At 42.0% G+C, this 25,612-nt stretch overlaps 1 protein-coding gene across 2 annotated transcripts in view; it reads right to left on the bottom strand.

The window, feature by feature from the left end:
- Nucleotides 1-25,612, bottom strand: part of LOC127440107 (whirlin-like) — a 126,337-nt gene that overhangs the window by 68,139 nt on the left and 32,586 nt on the right. For both annotated transcript variants that reach the window (XM_051696505.1, XM_051696506.1), the window contains exons 2-3: nucleotides 17,879-18,097; nucleotides 7,066-7,191 (exon numbers count right to left, since the gene is read on the bottom strand). In XM_051696505.1, coding sequence (XP_051552465.1) covers nucleotides 7,066-7,191; nucleotides 17,879-18,097 — 345 coding nt within the window. The remainder of the gene's footprint in view (nucleotides 1-7,065; nucleotides 7,192-17,878; nucleotides 18,098-25,612) is intronic.

Raw genomic sequence — 25,612 nt, 5'->3', positions numbered from 1 at the left:
GCAGGCAATAGGTCGGCATAGGTCTCAAGCTAGTCTCAGTCCATCCCTGTTTGAAGGTGTCAACGGTGTATCCTGTGTTTCCTGTGTGAATTAGGATAAACTGCCAGGTTAAAAATGTTAAAAAAAATGTTGTTTTCACAAGCTGTGTATCACGTCATGTCATTATGTTTCCCCCCAAGGACTCTTAATTTGAAATTTACAAGGACTCTTAGTTTGAAAGTTCCTTTTGTTTCCCTCCAGTTTAGGCAATAAACTGCAATGTCCATAATGTGAGACTCCTAAGACAGTGCTACAGGGAGACAGAAAGGACAGCTGATCGTCCTCGCAGTGGCAGACCACGTGTAACAAGACCTGCACAGGATCAGTACATCTGAACATCACACCTGCGGGACAGATACGGGATGGCCACAACAACTGCCTGAGTTACACCAGGAATGCACAATCCCTCCATCAGTGCTCAGACTGTCCACACTAGGCTGAGAGAGGCTGGACTGATGGCTCGTAGGCCTGTTGTAAGGAAGGTCCTTACCAGATATCACCGGAAACAACATCGCCTATGGGCACAAACCCACCTTCGCTGGACCAGACAGACCACTTCACTGATGAGTCACGAGTTTTGACACACCAGGGGTGATGGTCGGACTCGCATTTATCATCGAAGGAATGAACGTTACACGAGGCCTGTATTCTGGAGTGGGATCGATTCGGAGGTGGAGAATACGTCATGGTCTGGGGTGGTGTGTCAGCATCATTGGACTGAGCATGTTGTCATTGCAGGCAATCTCAACGCTGTGCGTTACAGGGAAAACATCCTCCTCCCTCATGTGGTACCCTACCTGCAGGCTCATCCTGACATGACCCTCCAGCATGACAATGCCACCAGCCATACTGCTCGTTCTGTGTGTGATTTCCTGCAAGACAGGAATGTCAGTGTTCTGCCAGTGAAGAGCCCGGATCTCAATCCCACTGAGCATGTCTGGGACCTGTTGGATCAGAGGGTGAGGGCTAGGGCCATTCCCCCCAGAAATGTCCGGGAACTTGGAAATGCCTTGCTGGAAGAGTGGGGTAACATCTCACAGCAAGAACTGGTAAATCTGGTGCATGCACTGCAATACGAGGTGATGCACTGCAATACTTAATGCAGCTGGTGGCCACAACAGATACTGACTGTTACTTTTGACCCCCCCCCCCAACACCCTTGTTCAGGGACTCATTATTCCATTTCTGTTCATCACATGTCTGTGAAACTTGTTCAGTTTATGTTGAATCTTTTTATGTATATATTTACACATATTAAGTTGCTGGAAATAAAAGCAGTTGAAAGTGAGAGGACATTTCATAATTGTATTTTCTTCTGTTTGTTTATAATTAAAAGTTCTGCGTTTGGATCCTCACTCTCTAACCTCTTCCCTGCACAACCCTGACACTGTGTGTCTATGGCTGATCTAGTTTTAAATATAAGTCCTCTTTCTCTCATCTGTTGAACCATCTGTCCTCACATTGCTGTCCATGGACGAGTGATTCTTGTCATTTGAGTGCAGGTACACAGCAGACACCTGCCCAGAGGGGTTATCTATCACATCTCCACCATTCTACGGATCCAGAATAAATTCTAAAAGACACTCGCAATGTTGTGTTGTCTCAGAATCCTGTGTTTTCTGCCAAATTATGATAGGAAATGTCTGACTTTAATCATCAGCAAAAGGTAAACACCAGCCCTGACATGAGATGATTACAAATCAACCCTTTTGTTAAACGGATAGTTCAGCCAAAAAATAAAATGTTCTCATTATTTACTCACCCTCATGATATCCCAGGTGTGTATGACTTTTTTTCTTCACCAGAACACATTTGACAGTCAGCATAAACATCATCTATACGACACCATCTGTTAAATTAATTAACTGTCTTCTAAAGCAACACAATCGCTTACTTTTTTAACTTTAAATCATGCTTCCGGTCAGGAGCAGTATGCGCGTGTGATGTAATCGCATTAGCATTTGAAACACGCAAGAACTGACGCACGTGCTTCACAGCTGGAAGAACAGCGCTGTTTACAATGTAGAGGAATGCTGTACAGTAGCTTTGTTGGTTTTGGTTTAGATCTGTATTTATCTGTTTCTTTACTCACAATGGTGGCTTTGTATGCTTATCCTGGATGTCTCATCCAGGTGGAGAACGTGAGATTACGTCGGTATCATGGCAACGTGAATATGTCACCAGGGCCGGATTTAATGATTTGGGGGCCCTAGGCAAAGTACAGAAATGGGGCCCATCTTCATTGATATTATGAACCGAACCACCAGATGAGTCTGTCTCACAAGAGTTGCCTTTAGCAGCCAGCCAATCAGAATGGATTTTCTGCCAACTTTTACGGGAGATCATAATAAATAATCAATTGCATTTTAATTAAACCCTTATCCATAAACAATTTTGATATAATTACATGTTTTATAACTATTAATATTCATTTTAAGATAAATGATTGCAATTTCTAAAACTCCAACACACCACAGGATATGTAGGCCTAGTTTCTTATTCCCTGATTTGTAATTCAAACACTAATACTTTTGATTTGATTTTTTGACTTTGATGTTTTTATTAACATATTAATTGTTGTGCTTTATAAATAGACCACTAATCTGAATAGGCTAGAGGAACTCATCCCACTAGAGAAACATGCTGAATCCAGTGTTTCCCAGTCACAAGCTCACCACTGCTAAAACTCATCCTCTAGAAGTAAAGCGTTCTAGATATTCACAGACTTTCAGGACAAAAAGAATAATACCTCACATTTTAAGTGATCACCACTCAGTTTCTGCCACTCTTTCTTACGTGCAGTACATAAAATTGTGGTTTGCGGATCTAGGACGCGGCCGTGTGACCAGTGCACAGCACAGAGGTAACATTACATCAACCCAGAAAGCATGGCCGTGCGCTTAAGTTGGAGCAGTCGAGATTTCCTTACCTCCATGAACTTGATTAGTTGTGTAAAACCTTGTAATATTCCACTAAGGCCTGATCTGAGTGGGTTGCTTCCATTGACGGTGCTGAAAATAACAGCAATATTGATCATATCGGTGGTAGAACAGTGATATTTCAAGTTTCAGCATGTTATTTTGCATTAAGAATAAAAAAATATATATAATTAGTATTTTTAGGGGACTCTCAGCTTTTTTTTTGCCTAGTGCTAAGTCCGCACCTGTATGTCACACGAGAGGCCACTTGGACTCAATCCTTTCGTGAAGCTTACCGGAAGCGATGATTTAGAGTTAAAAAGTACTTAAATATTGATATTTTTTGCACCAAAAGTGATTGTATTTCTTTAAAAGACATTCATTTAACTGCTGTGATTTTTGAAGCTTCAAAAGAGAAATCCCCCTTCACTTTCATTTTAAGCAGAGGTGGGGGACTCGAGTCACATGACTTGACTCAAGTCTGACTTGAGTCGCAAATTTAAGGACTTGTGACTTGCTTTAAGAAGCAAGTCATCAAGAAAATGACTTGACTTGACTTTGACTTGAGAACCAGCAACTCGGGACTTGACTTGACTTGAACTGCATGACTCGACAATGACTTGAATGTTTTTTATTATTATTATTTTCAATAACTTATTATAAACAGTAATGAAATGTGTTTAAAAAAATATATTGCGACATCAATTAATTCATATGCAAAATTGTAAGCCGGCTAGCACCACTGATCTGCATCTGTGCAGTTAACGCTGCGCTCACAACGCGCCAAAATGACAGATGATTGTCGAGTTCCCAAAATAATCACCTTTGGATATAAAGATTTTGAATTGGACCGTGTGAATAAAAAAGATTTGCCAGACCGACGCAAAAATATCTGATACAACCACCACAACCTCGAATTATATCAGACATTTCAAAAACCACAAGGAAAGGTAAGTAAATCATTTCGTTATCATTTCATTATCCAGAAAGATTAATATGTACAATTACTGTTTTACATGTTTGAGGGTTGTCAGTAAATTAAAATGATTCGCGATTAATCTCATGTTTTGTAGCGCAACAAGTTTGAAATTACCCAACATTGCCTCTAAATGTGTGTGCCTTTTCTAAACCTTCTCAACAGTCAACAATATACCATAACCATTTGTTGGTAATATAAAAACATAACAGGCAGATTTGCAGTCACAACACTTTATTTAAAACATGACAAGTAGTATAAAATATACAGAATGTCTCATGACGAGTTCCAAGTGCTCTCACACTGATTATGACCTCTGAAGACTTTAGATAAAGCCCTTGAATGCAATACCTTTATGACTATTTTATATAAATGTATCTCTGAAGGGAACTGACTGTCTTCAGAAAAGTTTCGATGGCATTTTCTTTTCATCTTTCGTCCGTATAATGCCTAATAAAGTAGCGTTTATAAGCGCAGGGCTGCTTTGTGTACAGGCGTTACCAGGGTAACAGCTATATTTCTGCTGTTCCATAAGTGCCACCTACTATCAGAGAGTGAATTAGCATATTCATTCAGCCCGTCTGCCGTTTTTGTTAGATCAATGTGAAAATCTTACCGCATTTTTACACAGCATACACGCCGTGTTATACATTTTAACCGGTTAATTCAAAAAATCTAAACAATTCGGATAATAAGGTATCTAGAAGTATTCACAGTATTTTTAAGTGCCCACGATAAAAATACGTGCATGTTCATTAATGCAATTTACTATATACAATTCATATAAAAAAATGAATGTAAAGATATGTATATAAGTTCATCGTTTCAGAGCAAAAATAAATATTTATTTCAAAAATTAACCTCTATTTATTTTAGTACTGTGGCTTGACTTGACTTGACTTGAAACTCATCAGGACTTGACTTGACTTGCTTGATTTGTCTGCACTGCACTTGAGACTTGACTCGAGACTTGATGGTTAAGACTTGAGACTTGCTTGTGACTTGAACATGTGTGACTTGCTCCCACCTCTGATTTTAAGGACCTACTGAGCTAAGATATTTTCTTCAAATGTGTTCTGGTGAAGAAAGGAAGTCCAGTCACTGAATAACTAAAGCACATGAGGTTATAAAGAGGGACAGATAAAGAGGTCTGGTTTACAGAGAATACAACACAATGTGACAATTATCAAAAGCAAAACAGATCATCTTCGTTTCAACAGGTTAAAGGCCAAAGCTATGAGAAAGACCCATGCTTGTGACATTCTGTGGCCAGTCCAAAAGCCCGCCTGGCCCATTTCCCACCCAAGTGGAGAAAGAGGAAGCATCTTTCATCTTTCTGTCCATGGATTACTGCCAAAATGTTAAAAGCTCACTCAGTCTTTTATGCGGTCAGCTTTGGATTTAGTGCCTCTTTGTTTCTACATCTTCCCATCTGCCAGTGACCACCTCACACAATATACTCACACAGCAAATGTCATTAGACAAACTAAATGCAGTCATGCCAAGCCCCAACATCACCTCTGTCCACTAGTGGATTTTGTTGTCAAAAAACTAACAAATTGCTTCCGTTAATATCAGATGTAAAACAAAATAAAAAATATCTTTCATTGTAAGTGTCTCACTGTAACCTCAATTTTTTAAAGAAAATAATTTTTTTGTGGTCATCACATTATGCCACAACTGCTGTCAGTTGAGCTTAATTTGTATTGAACTGCTTTTTTTTTTTTTTTTTTTTACAGGAAGATCATCTTACATTTAAATCATGTCACAAGAAATTTCGATAAAGTCAAAGTGGAGTCTAAAGTATTCTAATACACTGGCAGTCAAAAGTTTGGAATAATGTATAGATTTTGCTGTTTTGGAAGGAAATTGGTACTTTAATTCACCAAAGTGGCATTCAACTGATCACAAAGTATAATCAGGACATTACTGATGTACAAAAACAGCAGCATCACCATTTGAAAAAAGTCATTTTTGATCAAATCTAGACAGGCCCCATTTCTAGCAGCCATCACTCCAACACCTTATCCTTGAGTAATCATGCTAAATTGTTAATTTGGTACTAGAAAATCACTTGCCATAATATCAAACACAGTTGAAAGCTATTTGTTTCGTTAAATGAAGCTTAACATTGTCTTTGTGTTTGTTTTTGTGTTGCCACATTATGCAATAGATTGGCATGTCATAAGGCCAATATTACGTTAAAAATGGCAAAAAAGAAACAGCTTTCTCTAGAAACACATCAGTCAATCACTGTTTTGAGAAATGAAGGCAATACAATGCTTGAAATTGCCAAAAACTGAAGATTTCATACAAAGGTGTACACTACAGTCTTCAAAGACAAAGGGCAACTGGCTCTAACAAGGACAGAAAGAGAGGTGGAAGGCCCAGATGTACAACCTAACAAGAGGATAAGTACATCAGAGTCTCTAGTTTGAGAAATAGATGCCTCACATGTCCTAAGCTGACAGCTTTATTGAATTCTACCTGCTCAACACCAGTTTCATGTGCAACAGTAACGAGAATACTCGGGTGCAGGCCTTATGGGAAGAATGGCAAAGAAAAAGCCTCTTTTCAAACAGAAAAACAAAAAGAAAAGGTTAGAGTGGGCATAGAAAGGCAGACATTGGACAACAGATAATTGGAAAAGAGTATTAAGGATCTTAACCCCATTGAGATTTTGTGGGATCAGCTAGACTGTAAGGTGCGTGAGAAGTGCCCGACAAGACAGCCACATCTATGGCAAATGCTACAGGAAGCATGGGGTGAAATGTCACCTGAGAATCTGGACAAACTGATAGCTAGAATGCCAAGGATCTGCAAAGCTATCATTGCTGCACGTGGAGGATTTTTTGATGAGAACTCTTTGAAGTAGTTTAAGAAGTTCTGAATTTTTTTTTTCAAATTTTAATAGTAACTTATCATGTTATTAATGTACTGACTGCACATTGTGATCAGTTGAATGCCACTTTGGTGAATAAAAGTACTAATTTCTTTCCATAAGAGCAAAATCTGTACATTATTCCAAACTTTTGGCCGCTAATGTATTTGCCAATCAAAATTGTGACTCAAGTCCAAGTCACAAGCCTCTTGACCACATCTCTGATGTGCATTGTGTATTACTGGTTTTACCTTTAGTCCGCCATACTCTGCAGCAGAGCCTCGGTCCACTCCAGTGATGTAGATGCCCAGAGCATGCTCAGCACCACCACGGATCATGAGGCCTAGAGATCGCCCATCATCTAGTGAGATATTTACCTAGGAAGCACACAAACACACACATTTACACATTACCCTGCTCATCTCACTTGCTTATGTATACACTGACAAGTCCTCACAATCACAACTCCTACAGCAATCTAAGGGGTTAGCAGGCAGGACCTATATACTCCAAGTTATATTTGTGGTTACACACCACATTCTGCCTCTCAGCTATGGGTGCCGAATTTATATAGGAAAATCTGAGGCAATCAAGAGGAGATTACTTTAAATTGGCTCACCTACCCATCATGATTCTAGCAATTCTCTTCCTGAGTGAAATATCAATAGGACTCAGCACAGCCAACCACTGTGCCGTCCAAACCAGCTACAAATAACTACATTTATTATGACTCAGAGCAGCATGAGAGGTTTGAACTTTTAAGTGATTATGTTTTATCAGTTCTTAAATGTCTTGCATCGATTAACACTAAAACAATCATTAAATTCCACAACATACGTAATACTCAGCATTATTCTGACTAATTATGAAGGTAGATTCTGCATATATCTGAAAAATAAAGACAGATTTAAGATGAAGTAGACATTTCTGACCTTTTTACTGAGCCGTGCACATTAACCAGCCCATAAAGATGTGTCTAATTGGTTAAATTGACATGCAAGTTGTGTTTGATTAGTTAAATTGATATTCAAGATGTATCTGGTTGGTTAAATTGATATGCCATATGTAGTGTATTGCATACTGGCAGGTTCTAGTTAATATTCTGATGACATTAAAGGCCAGCTTTACAAACAGTGTTAAAATATGAATTAGTAAACAAACATCCATCTTCATACCTGATGCTTTACACATAGGGCTCTATTTTCATGAGTGTGCAAAACGCAGAGCTACGACCGTGCACAACGTCTTATCCAATTTTTGTGAGAGTGCTAATTCTATGTGCAATTTTCATGCCAACGCAAAGTGCAAATGGGATTGTTTGCGCTATTGTGGGTGTAGGTTCACAAACTGTGGGTGTACTGTATGTAAATGAAATGGTGCAAAGCGTAATTTGCTATTTTCCTGAGACATTTCAATACCACCTCTTAACTCAGTGCAAAGTTCAAATTTAGTTCCTGCATTTGCAGATTGGAGATTCCACCAGCAGGTGGTAATAAAGTTCATGTCCAAATTATGAAAGTACAGAACATCAAATAATGTCCCTGACCATCGCAGTTTTTCAGGGGTAATCCCTTGAGATTTGTATTAAACTTTCTAGAGGACATGGTTTATTTTTTCTATTATTTGTATTATTATTTGTAATGTTATGTTTATATATATTATTATTATTATACATTTACAGTTGTATTTCTGATTTAATTTGTAGCCTATTAGTAATTTTCCACCTGTTGTTGAGATTGATTTTTAAGTCACTGCAAAAGGGGCTGGTGGAAGAAGGAGAGACTAAAATGTTTGGATTTGGCATGATTTTTGTATCACTTTGTTATTATGATTATATTTTCATTTCGTTTAAAGTGTAATTTGAATTTAGAAATATTTTTGGTTTATTTTTTCGTGTTTGAATACATGAATTAATTTTTTTTCAAATCAAAATCAACCAGCAGAAGTGAAGTGCGTGCCGATACAATCACTGTTAATACTAGCCATGATTTGTGTGTCAGTAGATGAAAATGATTAATAATACATACATTCCCTATAATTTAACTGAGCGTACAAACAAATTCAGAAGGGAATCACATTTTCTATGCATAGGCTATAAAAGGAGCGTGTCACTGTCAAGGACACAGTTAATGCGTAACATAAAATATTCTTCTAATTCAGTGCATACAGTCCATTTACACTACCGACTTCTTATGAATGTGCTGTCTTTGTTTATATCACTGGTGCTTGACAGGGTATGGACTATAATAGGATGCAGATGGTGGAAATCCCAAAGAAGAACCTCAGAATTCAATTGCACTTGATCCAGCCTATTTGCGCGTTGTGCAGGCGATTTCACCATACCTACTTGTGCCTAGACTTAGCGCATGCTTGCAAGAAAATACCTAAAATTCATGGCCATGCCCACTGACTTCGCACTTATGACGTATGGCATAGTGTTGCGCTTAGTGCCAGCGCTCTTAAAATAGGGCCAGTAGTATGATAAATGGTTACTATGCATCTGGCTAGTTCAGCTCAACTCAGAAGATAGTTCAGATACAGTAGTTCATATCAGTCACATTGACATAAAAGTATTTCAGGCAAGTCTAGTCCAGAGGGTTCCTGAGATACTCTTTCTAGCTCCCGTTCGAGCCAAGAGCCAAAACAGCAACACCCCACTGAAGAGTCTCTGCTCTAAACATGCTCCACTGCCTCCATCCAAAATACATAAATCACTGTCAGTGTTTATAATTAGGACTACCTCAAGTCAACCATAATCAAATCTCAAGAAACAAGGAGTTTTTGTTGTTGAATTGTCTGGTGTTTATTATTTATTCCATTACCTATTAGCTTCCACAAAGTGGTCACTAATCTTCTTGAGGTCCACATAAACATAAAGTCTGGTGTTAAGACAGTTAGGACAGTAAAATATCCTGGTTACTTGCGTAACCTCCGTTCCCTGATGGAGGGAACGAGACATTGTGTTGATGTAGTGACACTAGGGGTCACTCTTGGGAGCCCGAAACACCTCTGGTCTTTGATAAAAGGCCAATGAAAATTGGTGAGTGGTATTTGCATGCCACTCCCCCGGACAAACGGGTATAAAAGGAGCTGGTATGCAACCACTCATTCAGGTTTTATGTTGAGGAGCCGAGACAAGGTCCGGCCATTTCAGCGGGTAGTTCAGCGTTGTGGCAGGAGGGACACAACGTCTCGTTCCCTCCATCAGGGAATGGAGGTTACGCAAGTAACCAGGACGTTTCCTATTTGTCACTCACTCAATGTTGTGTCGATATAGTGACACTAGGGGTCCCTTTATGAAATGCCGCAACTGGCTGAACTGTGTTACGTGAACTGGTGGTGTGTGACGGGCAGACCACTGTGTACCTCGAAGCCAGCGCACCAGGCCAACACGTAACCTCCCCCAACATAGTTATGAGTGTCGAACGGCCCTTTGGGGACAAGTCGACTACCCAAAAGATAGAGACAGGGAAATGAAGTAGCGGAAAACATACATCGCATGGGGTTACCTTACAGGGAACCGCCACATGTGGAGCACATACCCCAGGACAGGGCTCTTAGTTAGCATGTGTACTGGGCCGGCAGTGAGTCTCTCCGAAAACTCGACTGCCACAGGGCTCGGAGGAAGTCAACCAGGGAACATAGTTTGTGAACACTACTGGGAATTAATGGCGCACGTCTTCAGCTCAGAGGAAGTGAAAGGTCCTATGTGCAAGCAATACACCCGGCCGGCTATCCCGGGCTTATCTGCTTGTATTGCGTGCCACTACCTGGGACGAAACCGGTTCCACCCGTAGGTTGTAGAACCTTACAAAGGTGTTGGGTGTTGCCCAACCCGCTGCTCTGCAAATGTCTGTTAGAGAGGCACCCCTGGCCAGGGCCCAGGAGGCCGCTACACCCCTGGTAGAATGGGCTCGTAGCCCTACCGGGGGTGGCACATCCTGGGCGAGATATGCCATAGCTATGGCGTCAATGAGCCAGTGGGCGATCCTCTGCTTGGAGACAGCGCTTCCTTTCCATTGTGCACCAAAGCAGACAAAGAGCTGCTCAGAGATCCTAAAGCTCTGCATGCGATCCAAATAGATGCGTAAAGCGCGCACCGGACACAGCAACGACAGGGCTGGGTCTGCCTCCTCCTGAGGCAAGGCTCGCAGGTTCACCACCTGGTCCCTAAAAGGGGTCATGGGAACCTTGGGCACATAGCCTGCTCGGGGTCTCAGGATCACGTGAGAGTAGCCCGGACCGAACTCCAGGCACGTTTTGCTGACAGAGAACGCTTGCAGGTCTCCTACCCTCTTGATGGAAGTGAGCGCAGTCAGGAGGGCAGTCTTCAAGGAGAGTGCCTTAAGCTCAGCTGACTGCAAAGGCTTGAAGGGGGCTCTCTGTAGACCCTGAAGAACTACAGAGAGGTCCCATGAGGGAACGAGGCACGGTCTGGAGGGGTTCAGCCTACTGGCATCTCTCAGGAACCTGATGATCAGGTCGTGCTTCCCTAAGGACTTACCGTCCACTGTGTCATGGTGTGCTGCTATAGCAGCAACGTACACCTTCACGGTGGAAGGGGACAGCCGCCCTTCCAACCTCTCCTACAGGAAGGAAAGCACCGATCTGACTGCGCATCTTTGGGGATCTTCCCATCGGGAAGAACACCACTTAGCGAACAGACACCACTTAAAGGCATACAGGCGCCTTGAAGAGGGGGCCCTAGCCTGAGTGATCGTGTCTACCACTGCGGGTGGTAGACCGCTTAGGTCTTCCATGTCCCGTCCAGGGGCCAGACATGGAGATTCCAGAGGTCTGGTCACGGGTGCCAGATGGTGCCCCGTCCCTGAGAAAGAAGGTCCTTCCTCAGGGGAATTTGCCAGGGGGGGCTATCACGTGGAGCATGAGGTCCAAGAACCACATCTGGGTGGGCCAGTAGGGTTCTACCAGGACAACCTGCTCCTCGTCTTCCCTGACCTTGCACAGGGTCTGTGCAAGTAGGCTCACTGTGGGAAACGCATATTTGCATAGGCCAGGAGGCCAGCTGTGTGCCAGCATGTCTATGCCGAGGGGTGCCTCGGTCAGGGCGTACCAGAGCAGGCAGTGGGAAGATTCTTGGGAGGCGAACAGGTCTACCTGTGCCTGTCCGAATCGACTCCAAATCAGCTGGACCACCTGAGGGTGGAGTCTCCACTCTCCCCTGAGGGTAACCTGCCGTAACAGTGTGTCCACTGTAGTGTTGAGGTCACCGGGGATGTGAGTGGCTTGCAGCAACTTGAAGTGCTGCTGACTCCAGAGGAGGAGACGGCGGGCGATTTGTGACATACAACGTGAGCTCAGACTGCCTTGGCGGTTGACATGTGCTACCGTTGCCGTGTTGTCTGTCCGAACTAACACATGCTTGCCCTTGATCAATGGCCGAAACCTCCGCAGGGCGAGCAGAATTGCCAACAACTCGAGGCAGTTGATGTGCCAATGCAGTTGCGGGCCTGTCCACAAGCCAGTGGCTGCGTGCCAGTTGCAAACAGCACCCCAGCCCGTTTTGGAGGCATCTGTCGTGACCACGACGCGCCTGGAGACCTGCTCAAGGGATACACCTGCCCGTAGAAAGGAGAGGTCAGTCCAAGGGCTGAAAAGACGGTGACAGACCGGCGTGATGACCACACGATGTGTCCCACGGTGCCATGCCCATCTCGGGACTCGAGTCTGAAGCCAAGCTGAAATGGTCTCATATGCATCAACCCAAGCGGGGTGGCTACCGCTGAGAATACCATATGCCCCAGGAGCTGAAAGAGTTTCAGTGGAACCGATGTTTTCTGTTTGAATGCCTTCAAACAGGCCAGCACTGACTGTGCGCGCTCGTTCGTGAGGCGCGCTGTCAAAGAGACGCTGTCAAAGTCCAACTCCAAACCGAGGAAAGAGATGCTCTGAACCGGGAGGAGCTTGCTCTTTTCCCAGTTGACCCGAAGCCCTAGTTGGCTGAGGTGTGAGAGCACCAAGTCCCTGTGTACACACAACATGTCCCGAGAGTGAGCTAGGATTAGTCAATTGTCGAGATAGTTGAGAATGCGAACGCCCACTTCCCTTAACGGGGCAAGGGCTGCCTCTGTGACCTTCGTGAAGATGCGAGGGGACAAGGACAGGCCGAAAGGGAGGACCTTGTTCTGATACGCCTGTCCCTTGAATGCAAACCGCAGGATGGGTCTGTGTCGAGGTAGAATCGAGACGTGGAAGTACGCGTCCTTCAGGTCTACCGCCGCGAACCAATCTTGATGCCGGACTCTCACCAGAATGCGTTTTTGCGTCAGCATCTTGAATGGGAGTCTGTGTAAAGCCTGGTTCAGTACTTGCAGGTCCAAGATTGGCCGCAACCCACCACCTTTTTTTGGTACGAAGAAGTAGTGGCTGTAAAACCCCTTCTTCATCTCGGCTGGAGGGACAGGTTCTATTGAACCCTTCCGTAGGAGGGTAATGATCTCCACACGCAAGGTAGCAGCGTTTTTTGCTCTTGACCAAGGTGAAGTGAATACCGCTAAATCTGGACGGGCGCCTGGCGAACTGAATTGCGTAGCAGAGTCGGACGGTCTGGACCAGCCATCGCGACGGATTGGAAAGTGCAAGCCACGCATCCAAGTTCCACGCAAGGGGGACCAAAGGGACAACGTCGTCGGACGTACCAGCAGGTGGGGCCTTGCGGCGGGTCGGAGCTCGAGGTGCCACATCATGTCGTGGCCTTGCTGAGTCTAGGGACATCGAAGCACTTACCTGACTCCTTGCGACCACCCCCGGAATAGCCTGGGACGGGGGAGGAAGAGGCCTGTCCTCACAACCCGTGGACACTGTCACATCGGGGTGGATGTGTGCCACAGCTGGGTGCGCAGGGGCGGGGAGACTGCCGCTGGAGCGCCAATCCTGCAAGAAAAAACCCGTGGACGGTGGTCATGATGATGACCATGCACACTGGGTATGTGACCCAGGGAAGGAGGAAACCACTCTTTTGCTGAACTGTTGGGTATCGCAGCCACTTGGGCATGCGGCAAAATCAAACAAAAAGGTAACAAAAGACACTCCACCGGGGAATGGAATGGTCTTACTTCCAGCTCCAGTTGAGTGGGTTTCGTCGACCCTGGGTCGCCCATCTTAGAGGCGCTTTGACGACCTTCATTGGTTCTTAGTGGCCGACTGTGAGACAGGTGGCGTCTGCTTCCTGCGGTGGGCTCCACGCCGGGGCTGGGCTGAAGGGGCGGGCTGTGGCAGAGCTGGTGCAGTCACCACAGGGGGACGCCCTTGGTGACGAGCAGACGGGGTGCGGGATCTTGAACTGCGCTGGGGCAGGATATGCTGGATAGCCTCCATCTGCTGCTTCACCGTCGAGAACTGCTGGGCAAATTCCTCGACGGTGTCGCCGAATAGGCCAGCCTGGGAGATGGGGGCAGCAAGGAACTGTGTCTTGTCGGCCTCACCCATCTCGACCAGGTTGAGCCAAAGGTGGTGCTCCTGGACCACTAATGTGGACATCGTCCGCCCGAGAGACTACGCCGTGACCTTCGTCGCTCGGAGAGCGAGGTAGGTCGCCGAGCGCAGTTCCTGCTTCAGATCTGGGGCAGAACTACCCTTGTGCAGTTCTTTTAGCACCTTGGCTTGGTGGACCTGCAGGAGAGCCATGGCGTGCAGGGCAGAGGTGGCTTGTCCAGCAGCACTGTAGGCTTTAGCCATCAGGGATGACATGAACCTACAGGGCTTGGACGGGAGCTTTGGGCATCCGCACCAGGTGGCGGCGCTCTGCAGGCATAGGTGCACCGCGAGCGCCTTATCCACCGGGGGAATTGCCGTATAGCCCCTGGCCACCCCACCATCGAGGGTAGTGAGGGCGGGGGAACTGAGGAATTGGGACCGGGCAGTAAAAGGTGCCTCCCATGATTTCGTCAGCTCCTCGTGCACTTCCAGGAAGAAAGGCACTGGAGCGGGGCGTGGCTGCTTTGAGCGGCGCCACGAGCCCAGAAACCAATCATCGAGCCGCGAGGGTTCAGGGGAGAGCGGAGGGTTCCACTCCGTCATCTCTGCATCAGCCTGTGACTGGGCAACCGACCCCGAAGGTGGGAGCCCAGCTGAGGCTTCTACGTCCGACTGGACAAGCCCGCTCTCCGATGCTGCTCTCAAGAGCTCATCAGCTTCGCGGGCTCCGAACAAGAGGCCGAACTTGCTGTGAGACGAGCCGTTGGACTCATCCGGAAGCCCAATCGGGGCAGATGAGCGTGCTGGGGAATGGGAGGTCCGTAGGGGTATATTCGGCGGAGGCGATCCCATTGGAGTCCCCAAATCGCCCCCAGTGCTAGCCGCGCTGGCCTCAAACCCGTAGGTAGAAGGACCGAGGCGGGGAGCCACTGGGGTGGCTTGCTTTCTTACCAAAGCAAGCCGTGACCGCAACGTTGCCATGGTCATGTTCTCACAGTGAGAACATGAACCATCCACGAATGCTGCCTCCGTGTGGGTCGCGCCCAGACACAAAAGACAGAGATCATGACTGTCTGAAGTTCAGAGGTAACGACCGCAACCAGGAATAACACACAGTCGGAAAGGCATCTTTAAAAAGACGTTCCGTGTGTGCTGCTCTTTTAGAGAAATATACTCTTTCAGAAAATATACTCTCTTTTTTCTGCTGAAGTGCCCAGGGGCATTCTCTGCAGTGCACCAGTGCAGAGGAGGGAGAAGCCGCTGAAATGCGCTGTCAGATCCAGCAGAGGTGAATGAACAGTCGTGAGAATTCAGCTCAATGAGCATGACCGTTCGGCTCCGAAGAGAAAATCTGAATGAGTGGTTGCATACCAGCTCCTTTTATTCCCGTATGTCCGGGGGAGTAGCATGCAAATACCACTTGCTAATTTTCACTGGCCTTTTATCAAAGACCAGAGGTGTTTCTGGCTCCCAAGAGTGACCCCTAGTGTCACTACATCGACACAATGTCGAGTGAGTGACAGATAGGGAACCTGAGATCACCTACCTTGTGGGGCCCAGCCAGCAGTCCCCATGAGGGAAATGGCTTATTAAACATACTAAACAATGTTTTTTTTTTTTTTTTAATGTAAAAATGCAAAAAGGTTTCTGTGAGGGTTAGGTTTAGGGGTAGGGGTAGGGTTAGTGTTAGGGGATAGAAATTATCGTTAGATCTGTATAAAATCCATAAAATGCATGGAAGTCTATGGAGAGTCCCCCCAATGATATAAAAACAAGTTTGTGTGTGTGTGTGTGTGTGTGAGAGAGAGAGAGATAGAGAGAGAGAGAGAGAGAGAGAGAGAGAGAGAGAGAGAGAGAGAAAACTGCAGACCTGGTTTGTAGTTAGCAAGAAAGAATCACTGAGGCATTCTTAATCATTTTTACACTTGTTAGAGCTGTCATAATATTAATGAAGTGAGTGACATAATCCCTCAGCCTGATCTCATGAAATTTAAGCACAGTTTTTGTAGCACCTGTAGTGTTAATTTCACAAGGAAACTGCAGCAAAACTTAGTTTGCAAAATTGTAGTTATAGTAACAGTCATTCTATGAGACAAGGTTGTAATCCCTGCTTGATGTGTAGAGTGAAGAACCACAGGTATTTAACTTAGTTTACTAGAGGTACTACCACACTAACAATTTCAAGGACTTTTCAAGGACCATTCGTCCATTTAAGGAAGTGAAGCCTTTGTTCCTTGAACATTTCCTACTAGATGTCATGCTCATCAGTGCTTGAAGTGGAAGAAAAAAAATGCAGGAACTCTCCTTGTTAGTATTAAACTTCATTTTTTTGGGAAATAAAATATACCCCGAGACTGTTTTAGTTCTCAACATCTGTTTATTTAAAAATAAGTAAATAAACTTGGGGTTTTATAAACTGAACTTTTATAAGCCAAACCTTTTTTTTTCCATATTTAATATATATATAGGAAATTAATATATATATATATATATATATATATATATATATATATATATATATATATATATATATATATATATATATAGGAATATTTAATATATATAGGAAATTAATATAATTGTAAAATTTCAATATACAGTATTTATGCTAACAGAAATAAAATCATAAATATTAGTTTACAAATATGTTTCCTAGATATCAATCACAGACCATGTAGTGGCTCATTTATCCACTGAATGTCCACTTTGTTATTGTCCACCCTGATGCTGTCCATTTAACTGGTTATGTGTGTGTGTGTGTGTGTGTGTGTGTGAGAGAGAGATTTTGCTATTTTCTTGCAATAATCATGCAATGACATTTTTGTAGATTTTCATGCACATTTATATGAATATTAATAATAATAATAATAATAATAATAATAATACAAAAAAAATTGCAAGAAACAGGGTTGTAAATTTAGTCCCTTTCACTCTGCACAGAAGCTAAATATTTTGGGACCAATTGTCGGTTTGAAGTTACTGATAAGCTTATGCTTCTCATAAATTACAGAAAAGTATTTGTTTCGTAATTTTTCTTACAATAACTTTAGTAAGAGAGTTAAATTATTGAACTTGAAATGTGCTGTTAACAATAAAATTTGTTTAATAAGCTGAGAAAATGAAATTAGACTATTTACTTATTTGCTCTGCCCATCCTGATGTAGAAAAGGTCCAAACGTTTTTACTTCTTGGGTGTTGCAATTTTAAGGAATGTGCCCCTTTACAATTTTTTTGTGAAGGGAGAAATCAGGCAGTAGCAAAGTTGTGCACAAAATGTGGAACACACCTTAACATAAAGTTTTTGGTAATTAGAAATAATCAATAATAAAAACTTAGTTTAAATACAACTAATTGAATATCAGTTTAATAGATGATGTCAGAATTTTGACACTGTTGCATAATTTGAATTATTTGATACGGTCGAAAAGGTTAAGATCTCTGAAGAAGGACATTAAAAGTAATAGTTTATCTAGTTCTTAAAAACATGGGTTTTGTGCCTCTAATGCTCTAAAAAGCCTCTAAAATCAGTAATGGCACAACAAAGTGCACCCTATTCATGGAAAGTGCCCATTATAAATGTACAGCATTTGTTTTGCTGTCTTGCGGCAAAAAGCCACACACACTCACCCTCTTCTCAGCGGCCTCGTTCTGCGTGTGTGTGTGCCCGTGTTGTTGGATGTCTGAGTGTCTTCTGCCTGAGCCATGCTGCTCAACGAGGTCTGGGGGTGGGGACACACTGTGACCCTGAGGGTCCACCCAGGTGTATATATGATTGGTCACATAACCACCTGGGATCCATCCCATGGAACAGACAGACATGGAGAGCTTCTTAGAACCTTTCAATACCTGTGAATAGAAGGCAGACATGGGCAAAAAAAACAGGAAGGAAAAATGAACATAATCTGAATCATGACTATTCAAATGTGAAGTTATTTTTATTTCTTCATATGTACATAGAAATCATGAATCCCTTTTAAGTCTTTAAAGTGAAATTAAATACCATTTGCAACACCTTTTACTGTAATTTCATCTTTTTCTGATTAAAGCAGCATATTTAATGAGAAAATAGGGTGACTTTATCCATTGGGGGTAGACTGGATTGTGAAAAGTGGGACTTACACACCAGAATAAAGCCAGGTGTTTGGATGGGAGGGGTTGAAAAAATAAGAATTCATGACATCAGGCAAAAGGAAAGTAATTTTTGAGACAAAGCGAATTATTCCATTTTGATAAAAGATTACAAAAGACTTTGTTTAAAAACTTGGAATAATGTGCAACAATGAATAATGCACAATTAGACCAGGAGTGTGCATTAAGGATGTAAATAGGGTCAATTTATGTCTCTTAAATGGTCTTTAAGAGCCAAATCCTCTAAAAGCTTTAGTGCAGGTCTCTTGTGAATTGACTCAAGCCTTGTAAATCAGTCCCACCACTCCTCTGAGCTGCTCTCATCTTCACAGACATCTGTCTCTGACATTTAATGTGCTTTATAGGGACAGAACTGGAAGTTTGATGGAGTGGAGAGTATTTCCAGTGTAACTCCTGATACAGACATCATCTCCCTGTGCAGAGCAGATGATTCAGACAGACATATTTAGGTACCTCAGCAAAGCTGGACCTCATTGCTCAGAGCTATTTCCAACTTTTGGACATATAACTCTGTGTTTAGGCTTCGTCAACAGCAGACAGTGGAGGACAGGGATGAAAAGAAGAATAAAGACAAAGACAGAAAGTGGCAGAGTTGCTTGAGTCAGAGCTACAGATATAAACTGTACTCGCCGATTCTTTTTAGAGTTTGTCCCTGCAGCTCTCTAACACAGAGTGACACTGACTAGCTCAGAAGCCCCGTACATCAAATTAAAGCAGTGACCCAGACCATAATTAAGACCATATATGTGTATGGTCTTCTGACTACAAAGATTACAACTATGCTTAGCATAACTCTCCATCTGATAGTGATGATAATTATGTGGGGGTGGTGTGGGTAGTGGTTATGGCTCAGTGCTGGTACCCAGAAGGTTGCTGATCCGATGCCCACAAGAAACGAGTGATTATTCAACACCATTGTGACCACTGACCAGGATGCTCCAGAAGGCTTGTCCTTGTAATAAGCTTGTTGCGCAGTTATGGCAGAATTGGGTGATTGGGGGGGGGGGGGGGTGAGTTCACCAGCCCTGGTCAAGTTGCAATAATTAAAGATTCTACTCTAATCCACTCAATAATATTCAAATATGTATGTTCATATTATGAAGGCTGTGGAAACCTATAGGAAAGAAAAATCACAAATTAAATCTTTCTAACATCTCAATTAGAGATGCACTGATGTATCATTGGTATTTAGCAATTATGTGCACTACTGGACATCGTCCGATTGTTTAAAACAGCTGATTATCAGGGTCGATTATTTCCTGTCAAAAGGGGGCAGAAAAATGTGTCAGAAAATGAGTCTACATACTACTCATGCTAAGTGTGAAAGAAGTGTGAAGGAGGAATATCATAACAATTTTCAACAGAACTAATTTGATCACTCATCTTAAAGCCCAAAGTATACTTTAGTCAGACGCATACACTACAGGACGTATGATGCAAATCTCGTGATCAGCAGAGTGCTCGAGCACTGAACGCGCAGCCTGATTTTTCTAACCGTGCGTCTTTGAAAGAGCAGAGTGTGCTTGCACCTGGAATTATTTGCATGAATTAGTAGGAACACAAGGTGGCAACACTCACATTTGAGCCGTTGCTGTCATGATGAAGCGCTAGGAGTTAACAGGAGACGAATGTAAAAACAACAACAGTAGATGTGCATGTCAAGAGCACATGTGTGAGATGGTCAGGAGTTACCTGCCTTTGTATAACTCGAGTCTGAAGAAATATAAAACATCTTAATGGGTCAAAACTAGGGATGCTCCGATCAGGACTTTTACAGCCGATGCTGATTGCAGATCTTATTGTCACCTAATCGGACAATACTGATCCTGGCTATATGTAAGATTTCTGCACACTGTCACTATTAATTGAATTTTCCTCTTCCCAGTAATATCACTTTGCCTAGTTTTTGCTGATAAAAAAAGGTTAAACGCCATTTAAAAAATATTTTATAAAAAAAAGTATAGACTAACAAAATATTCTCTATATTAAGATAGATAGCCCTATAAAAAATAAAGATTAGTGTCAAACTGAATACAAACTGATAACCTTTGGTGCAATTAAACTTAATGCAATATTTGGTTATTGATTCATTGTCATTATATTTAATACATTATATTATGGTATCTTAATCTTGTATAAAGAATTATTTTATTAATGAATTCCTTCCCTGCCTTTTCATTTCATTTACTTGTTGCTGCTTGAACTTTAATGAGGGGAATACGTTCTCTCTCATGAAGGTAAGAGATGAAAGAGCGCATGTTTTTGGACTCTACAGGTGCTACTATTGTGAGATGCCTATGCCCAGTGGAAACAGGAACAATAAAAAACAGCTCAAGCTGTTTTCACTTTGCCTTGTCATGTGTGAAATGGCACATTATCAGTAGAGTACACAAGCATTTCATATTCGCCATACCTCTCCCACTGCATTGTTCTTAACTGCTGAATCAAGTCTGTTGTCTGGACAACACTATGCCAGTATTCCCCACACTACGTGATGCCATGACAGTGCTGCTGAAGTCTTAAAGGAGCCATGCATCTTTTGCGACATGAGCCATAGGTTTATGCGAAAGGCCAAATTACCGATCACCGATTGAGTCATAGAACGTGAATATCAGCTGATTCTGATCGATGGCCGATCGATCAGAGCATACCTAGTCTAAACTCCTGAAGAGAAATAGTCTGGTGCCAACCACCTGTGTATGCATGCACAGTCATATGGAGCATACTTTAACAGGCTAGCGTTTGACTGTACACAGACGCTGAGTGTTCACGTCAAAATTGAAGTCTATTTTTGGGCTTAAGGCTCGACGTTTGTTAAAGTGACTTTATACTGTATATACTTTGGCTTTTCTCTTACTATGTTTTAAATCACATAGTGTAGTACCATGGCACAATAAACTCATTTTTATTTCACTTCTTGAGGCTCCATCTCTGGAGCATGCAAGTGCACGCAAGTCCAGCAAGATTCCTGATATTTACAGGAGAGCACAGAGCAGGATCACGCGTGCTACTTAATCATTTTTACCCAGGAAAAACCCTGAAAAAAATATCTCCACAGAACGGGACGACTCAAAAACAAATCAAGAAAATGAAGAGGAGCTTGTTATTTAAACAGGGGCGACATCTGTTGTGTAGGTTCACAAAACCCAACACAGAGCAGAAAAATATAATATGCAAACTGTGTCGCACTACGATAATCACGAAATGAAAGCAGTTTGTTTAACCTCAAAATGAAGAGCGCAAAATAATATTATGAAAGCCAAACGATGCGCTCTGCATAAAGTTAGCTATACCTTTTTTTGCAAGAAGTGTTTATATTTATTTGATGTTTATTTTCTGCAAGAAGTGTTTACATATTTCTGGAAATTTACTGCAAGAAGTGTTTATGTATTATGTTGTATTGCTTTGGGAAGATCTCAAGTTTCTTGAGGAAAGTAATAATATTGGTCAACAACATAGACTGAAATTTGGCATAATTTGAAATTTAACATAATGGTAAGAATTATTTTTAACCAAGTTGTTGTTGTTGTTTTCTTTTTTTTCTTTTTTTTTTTTTTTACTTTTGTTAAGCTCCAAATAAAGAGAAAATTATATAAGAGTAAATATTTTAAATTATTTAATTCACTGACAGAATTACCCAAAAATAGGCATTACAATATGGTTATTTAATACATATGGCAATTTTTTTTTTTTTCCAAAACAATTACTATATCATGATATGTATCGGTAATGTGATATAAAAGTATTGTGATATAAGATTTTGGTCATATCGCCTACCCCTTGTAAGACCAATATGTCGGTTGACCTCTGATTTCAACAATGTCACAAACTGTGCTCAGATTTGCTAAAATACCAAAGTCGATTAAAACTTCGAGATTTCAATTTGAACCTCGATATGAAACATTTCTAATTAGATTCTTTTAATTCCAAATTATCTGATCTATACTATCCACATTCACTTTTTAACTTTGTACTCTTACTGTATAATTGCCTCATTTATTTATTTATTTATTTTGGGAGAAGCTCTGATGCTAAGTGTTCTAATCTCTGTCAGAGCTAACTCTGAACAGTACTCTGGGAACATCTGTCAATCGTCCCCCACCACAATCTATCCTCTCCAATTTTACAACTCTAACTCTTTGTACAGAACATGAGCGCTTACAAAAAGCTTCTCAAATTACAAGAGATTAAATTAAGAGCAAGATGAAAAGCATTTATTGGCAGAAATGTGTCAGCTGATGAATAGCAGCCCTGAATACTGGGCCATCTCCATTAGCACTGCACATACATTATAACAGCCTAAGAAATGCTCAGTGTAGTGAGTGAAAACCCTCTGGCTCACTCACAGAGCAAATACCCATTTTGCTAATTTACACGGATCTACATAGATTAACATAAATGTTTAATTGGAGCGGAACAACACATTCAATGTTTCTTTTCCTAATTGTTGCTGCATTAATTATGAACTATGGCATGAGTATACTGGCTTAAAAATTCTCACAAATCCTTCTAAGGTAGGCAGGGGGCTAAAAATAAGAGCACCAAACCTGTGAAACAGCATACAGCGTTCCATTAGTAGCCTCTGAATGGAGCACTTGACCAAATGTGGCCAGCTATGTAACAACACCTCAGTGTGCAACAACAAGAGCACGGGCAGCTATTGAGCAGATCTCTTACATAACATACAGTATGTGGAGAGATTTTAGCCATTGAGTGAGTGAGAGAGAGAGACAGAAGGGCGATTGAATCCTGGATGTACAACGGGTGAGTCACATTGTTCTATCCTTCATAACTAATAGACTACTACAAATCTGCAATCCATTTTGGATTAAGAGACACTTATATGTGTCAAAAATAACTATACAAATAACAGACTTATGAATGCCAGTTGGCCCATCCCTCTGTTACCTCAGGGCACCAGCTAAGGAATTTCATCTTAACAGTATAAGAATTATATGTGTGTATGTATGTAGTGTGTGTCTGTACGTATGTGTATATTTATTTTTTATTTTTTATTATTATCTATGTCTTGCTGCTGTTTTTGTATTGTTTTTGTATGGTTGTACACTGGAAGCTCCTGTCACCAAGACAAATTCCTTGTATGTGTAAGCATACTTGGCAATAAAGCTCATTCTGATTCTAATTCTGATTCTGAATTATACAAACAGAACATTCAATAAATTAGAAATATGTAAATTGGAGGGAGTTGGTAATCTGAATAATCTGAAGGATATTTGACAAAAAGATAAACAAGAAAAACTAACAAATACTACATAGTACTAATATGCTAAAAGATACTACAAATGGATAAGAAACGTGCATAGAATGGAAAGCAGTTTGATTGGATGTAGCAATGACAGAGTATGACTATTGTAATTTTATGGAAAGATAAATTGCTGTTTCTCTGCTAATTGATAAGGTGAAGACCTTATCTCTAAATAAACAAATAACTTATTTTAGAACATTTAGTACACAGATTATGCAATCTAAAGAACATTAGAAAATCATAAACTGGTAGTATACACTAATGCCAAGTTCTCTGGAAAGAGGTTTTGATGAGAATTTTTACTTTATTCTTGATCGAGTGATAAGTAATCGAGTGATGGTAACATCTTCCACTGGTTTTGCTGAGGTGCGTTGCAGTGGGAAAGGAGCTGGATTCCATTTCAACAGCCTTGAACCCAAAGCGCTGAGGAATGTTGACCTCCTGAAGCACTGAGAGGGGTCCTTGCAATCTGGAACACGCAGATAAAGCCCTGATGTCGGCAGAGAAGTTCTTTTACAATCTGGAATACGCAGATGAAGGAAAACTTGAAGAGGTTTAACCTTGTTGCTGGTGTTTCTGTAGATATCTCCCTGGTGTTGGTACTGTGAACTTGCCACTGCTATTATCTCTTGTAGTGAGACTTGCTTCTTGGTCGATCTTTTACTGTCTTTTATTGCCTCCTGGCTCGCCTGCCATAGACTCAGAACATAGAGTGTTATTCTGTTAGTGTCTCCCACCACTCAGGACGGAGACACAAAACCTTGGAGTTGCTCTGTTACTGCCCCCTTCCTTGCCAGACTCGGGACTCAGAACCTATAGGGTCTGTTGAATGGGTACTTTTATCCCTTTCTCATGAGGAGGAGATTGCAGTTTGACAAAGTGTGGCCCATCCTTTCTTCTCAGAGGGGAATTCATTTGCAAAGTCTTAAATTTACAGTTAAAACAGTAGACCTCATTTACTTATAATGTAATTGATTTTGCGTACTTACGACCAGGAACATTTTTCACAAAAAAATTCCGCCTGGTTAACAACAAGGTGTGTACACAAATTAATTTGTTCTAACTCTCGTAATATATGTATATACATATATTAAAGCAATAATCACACAAGCAAGCGTGCTGTTTGGCCCTACATCAGCACAGCTGTGATTCTGCCATGCTGATTTAGGGCCATACAGCACGATTGCAAGTGTGATATTACTTTTATACAACAGTTCAACGAACAAGTAAATAAATGTTTTTGTTTTATTTTGTGAAAAACTAAAGACTGTCACAAAAAAATACACTTGTAAATGGAACTACTTCCTTACAACCGGGATTAGGATCTGCCGTTGCAAGTTAAAAGATGCACACACGCCTCCGTTACAACAACAAAAACATCACTTTAGGACTAAAAACAGCAGCTTGGTCTGTTTCTAACAAGTCATTGGAGAAACAAGGATATGTGTGTTTGAGTTTGAGAGAGAGAGACAGAGAGCGATTGAGCGTATGCGATTACATGCGTCTGTCTCTACTCCCAAGCAGTGATGAACAGTAAAGCTATAGCTGTTTAACTTTATTCAACAGCTGTAGTGTAGTGTTAGCTTGCAAGATAATGGAATTTTGGTTAAATACATCCTATTTTCTCTGTGTAAAAATGGCTGTCCAAGTGGTGGGTCCCCCCTGAGTATTCAGTGGTAGCCGCTGCATACTCTCCTCCGCCATGTTGAATTTTTTACATTTCCCAACATGGACGCTCTGGTATCCAACATTATCGGGTAAGTGTATGGGCAATTACCGAGTCAGTTGTGTCTCTCAGCTGTGATAAGCCTTAATGCTGAAGCTGTTAGTTCAACTGTATTTCCCAGCTTTGATGTAGCAGAAGTAATACGAATGATCATGAAGTGAGAGACAATGCCAATGACTTCAAAGAAAGCTCCAAAAATCACAGACAGTCAGCTCAAACA

This window comes from Myxocyprinus asiaticus, chromosome 4 (genome assembly GCF_019703515.2).
Source record: "Myxocyprinus asiaticus isolate MX2 ecotype Aquarium Trade chromosome 4, UBuf_Myxa_2, whole genome shotgun sequence".
Lineage (NCBI taxonomy): Eukaryota > Metazoa > Chordata > Actinopteri > Cypriniformes > Catostomidae > Myxocyprinus > Myxocyprinus asiaticus.
This window is presented reverse-complemented; position numbering and strand designations above follow the sequence as displayed.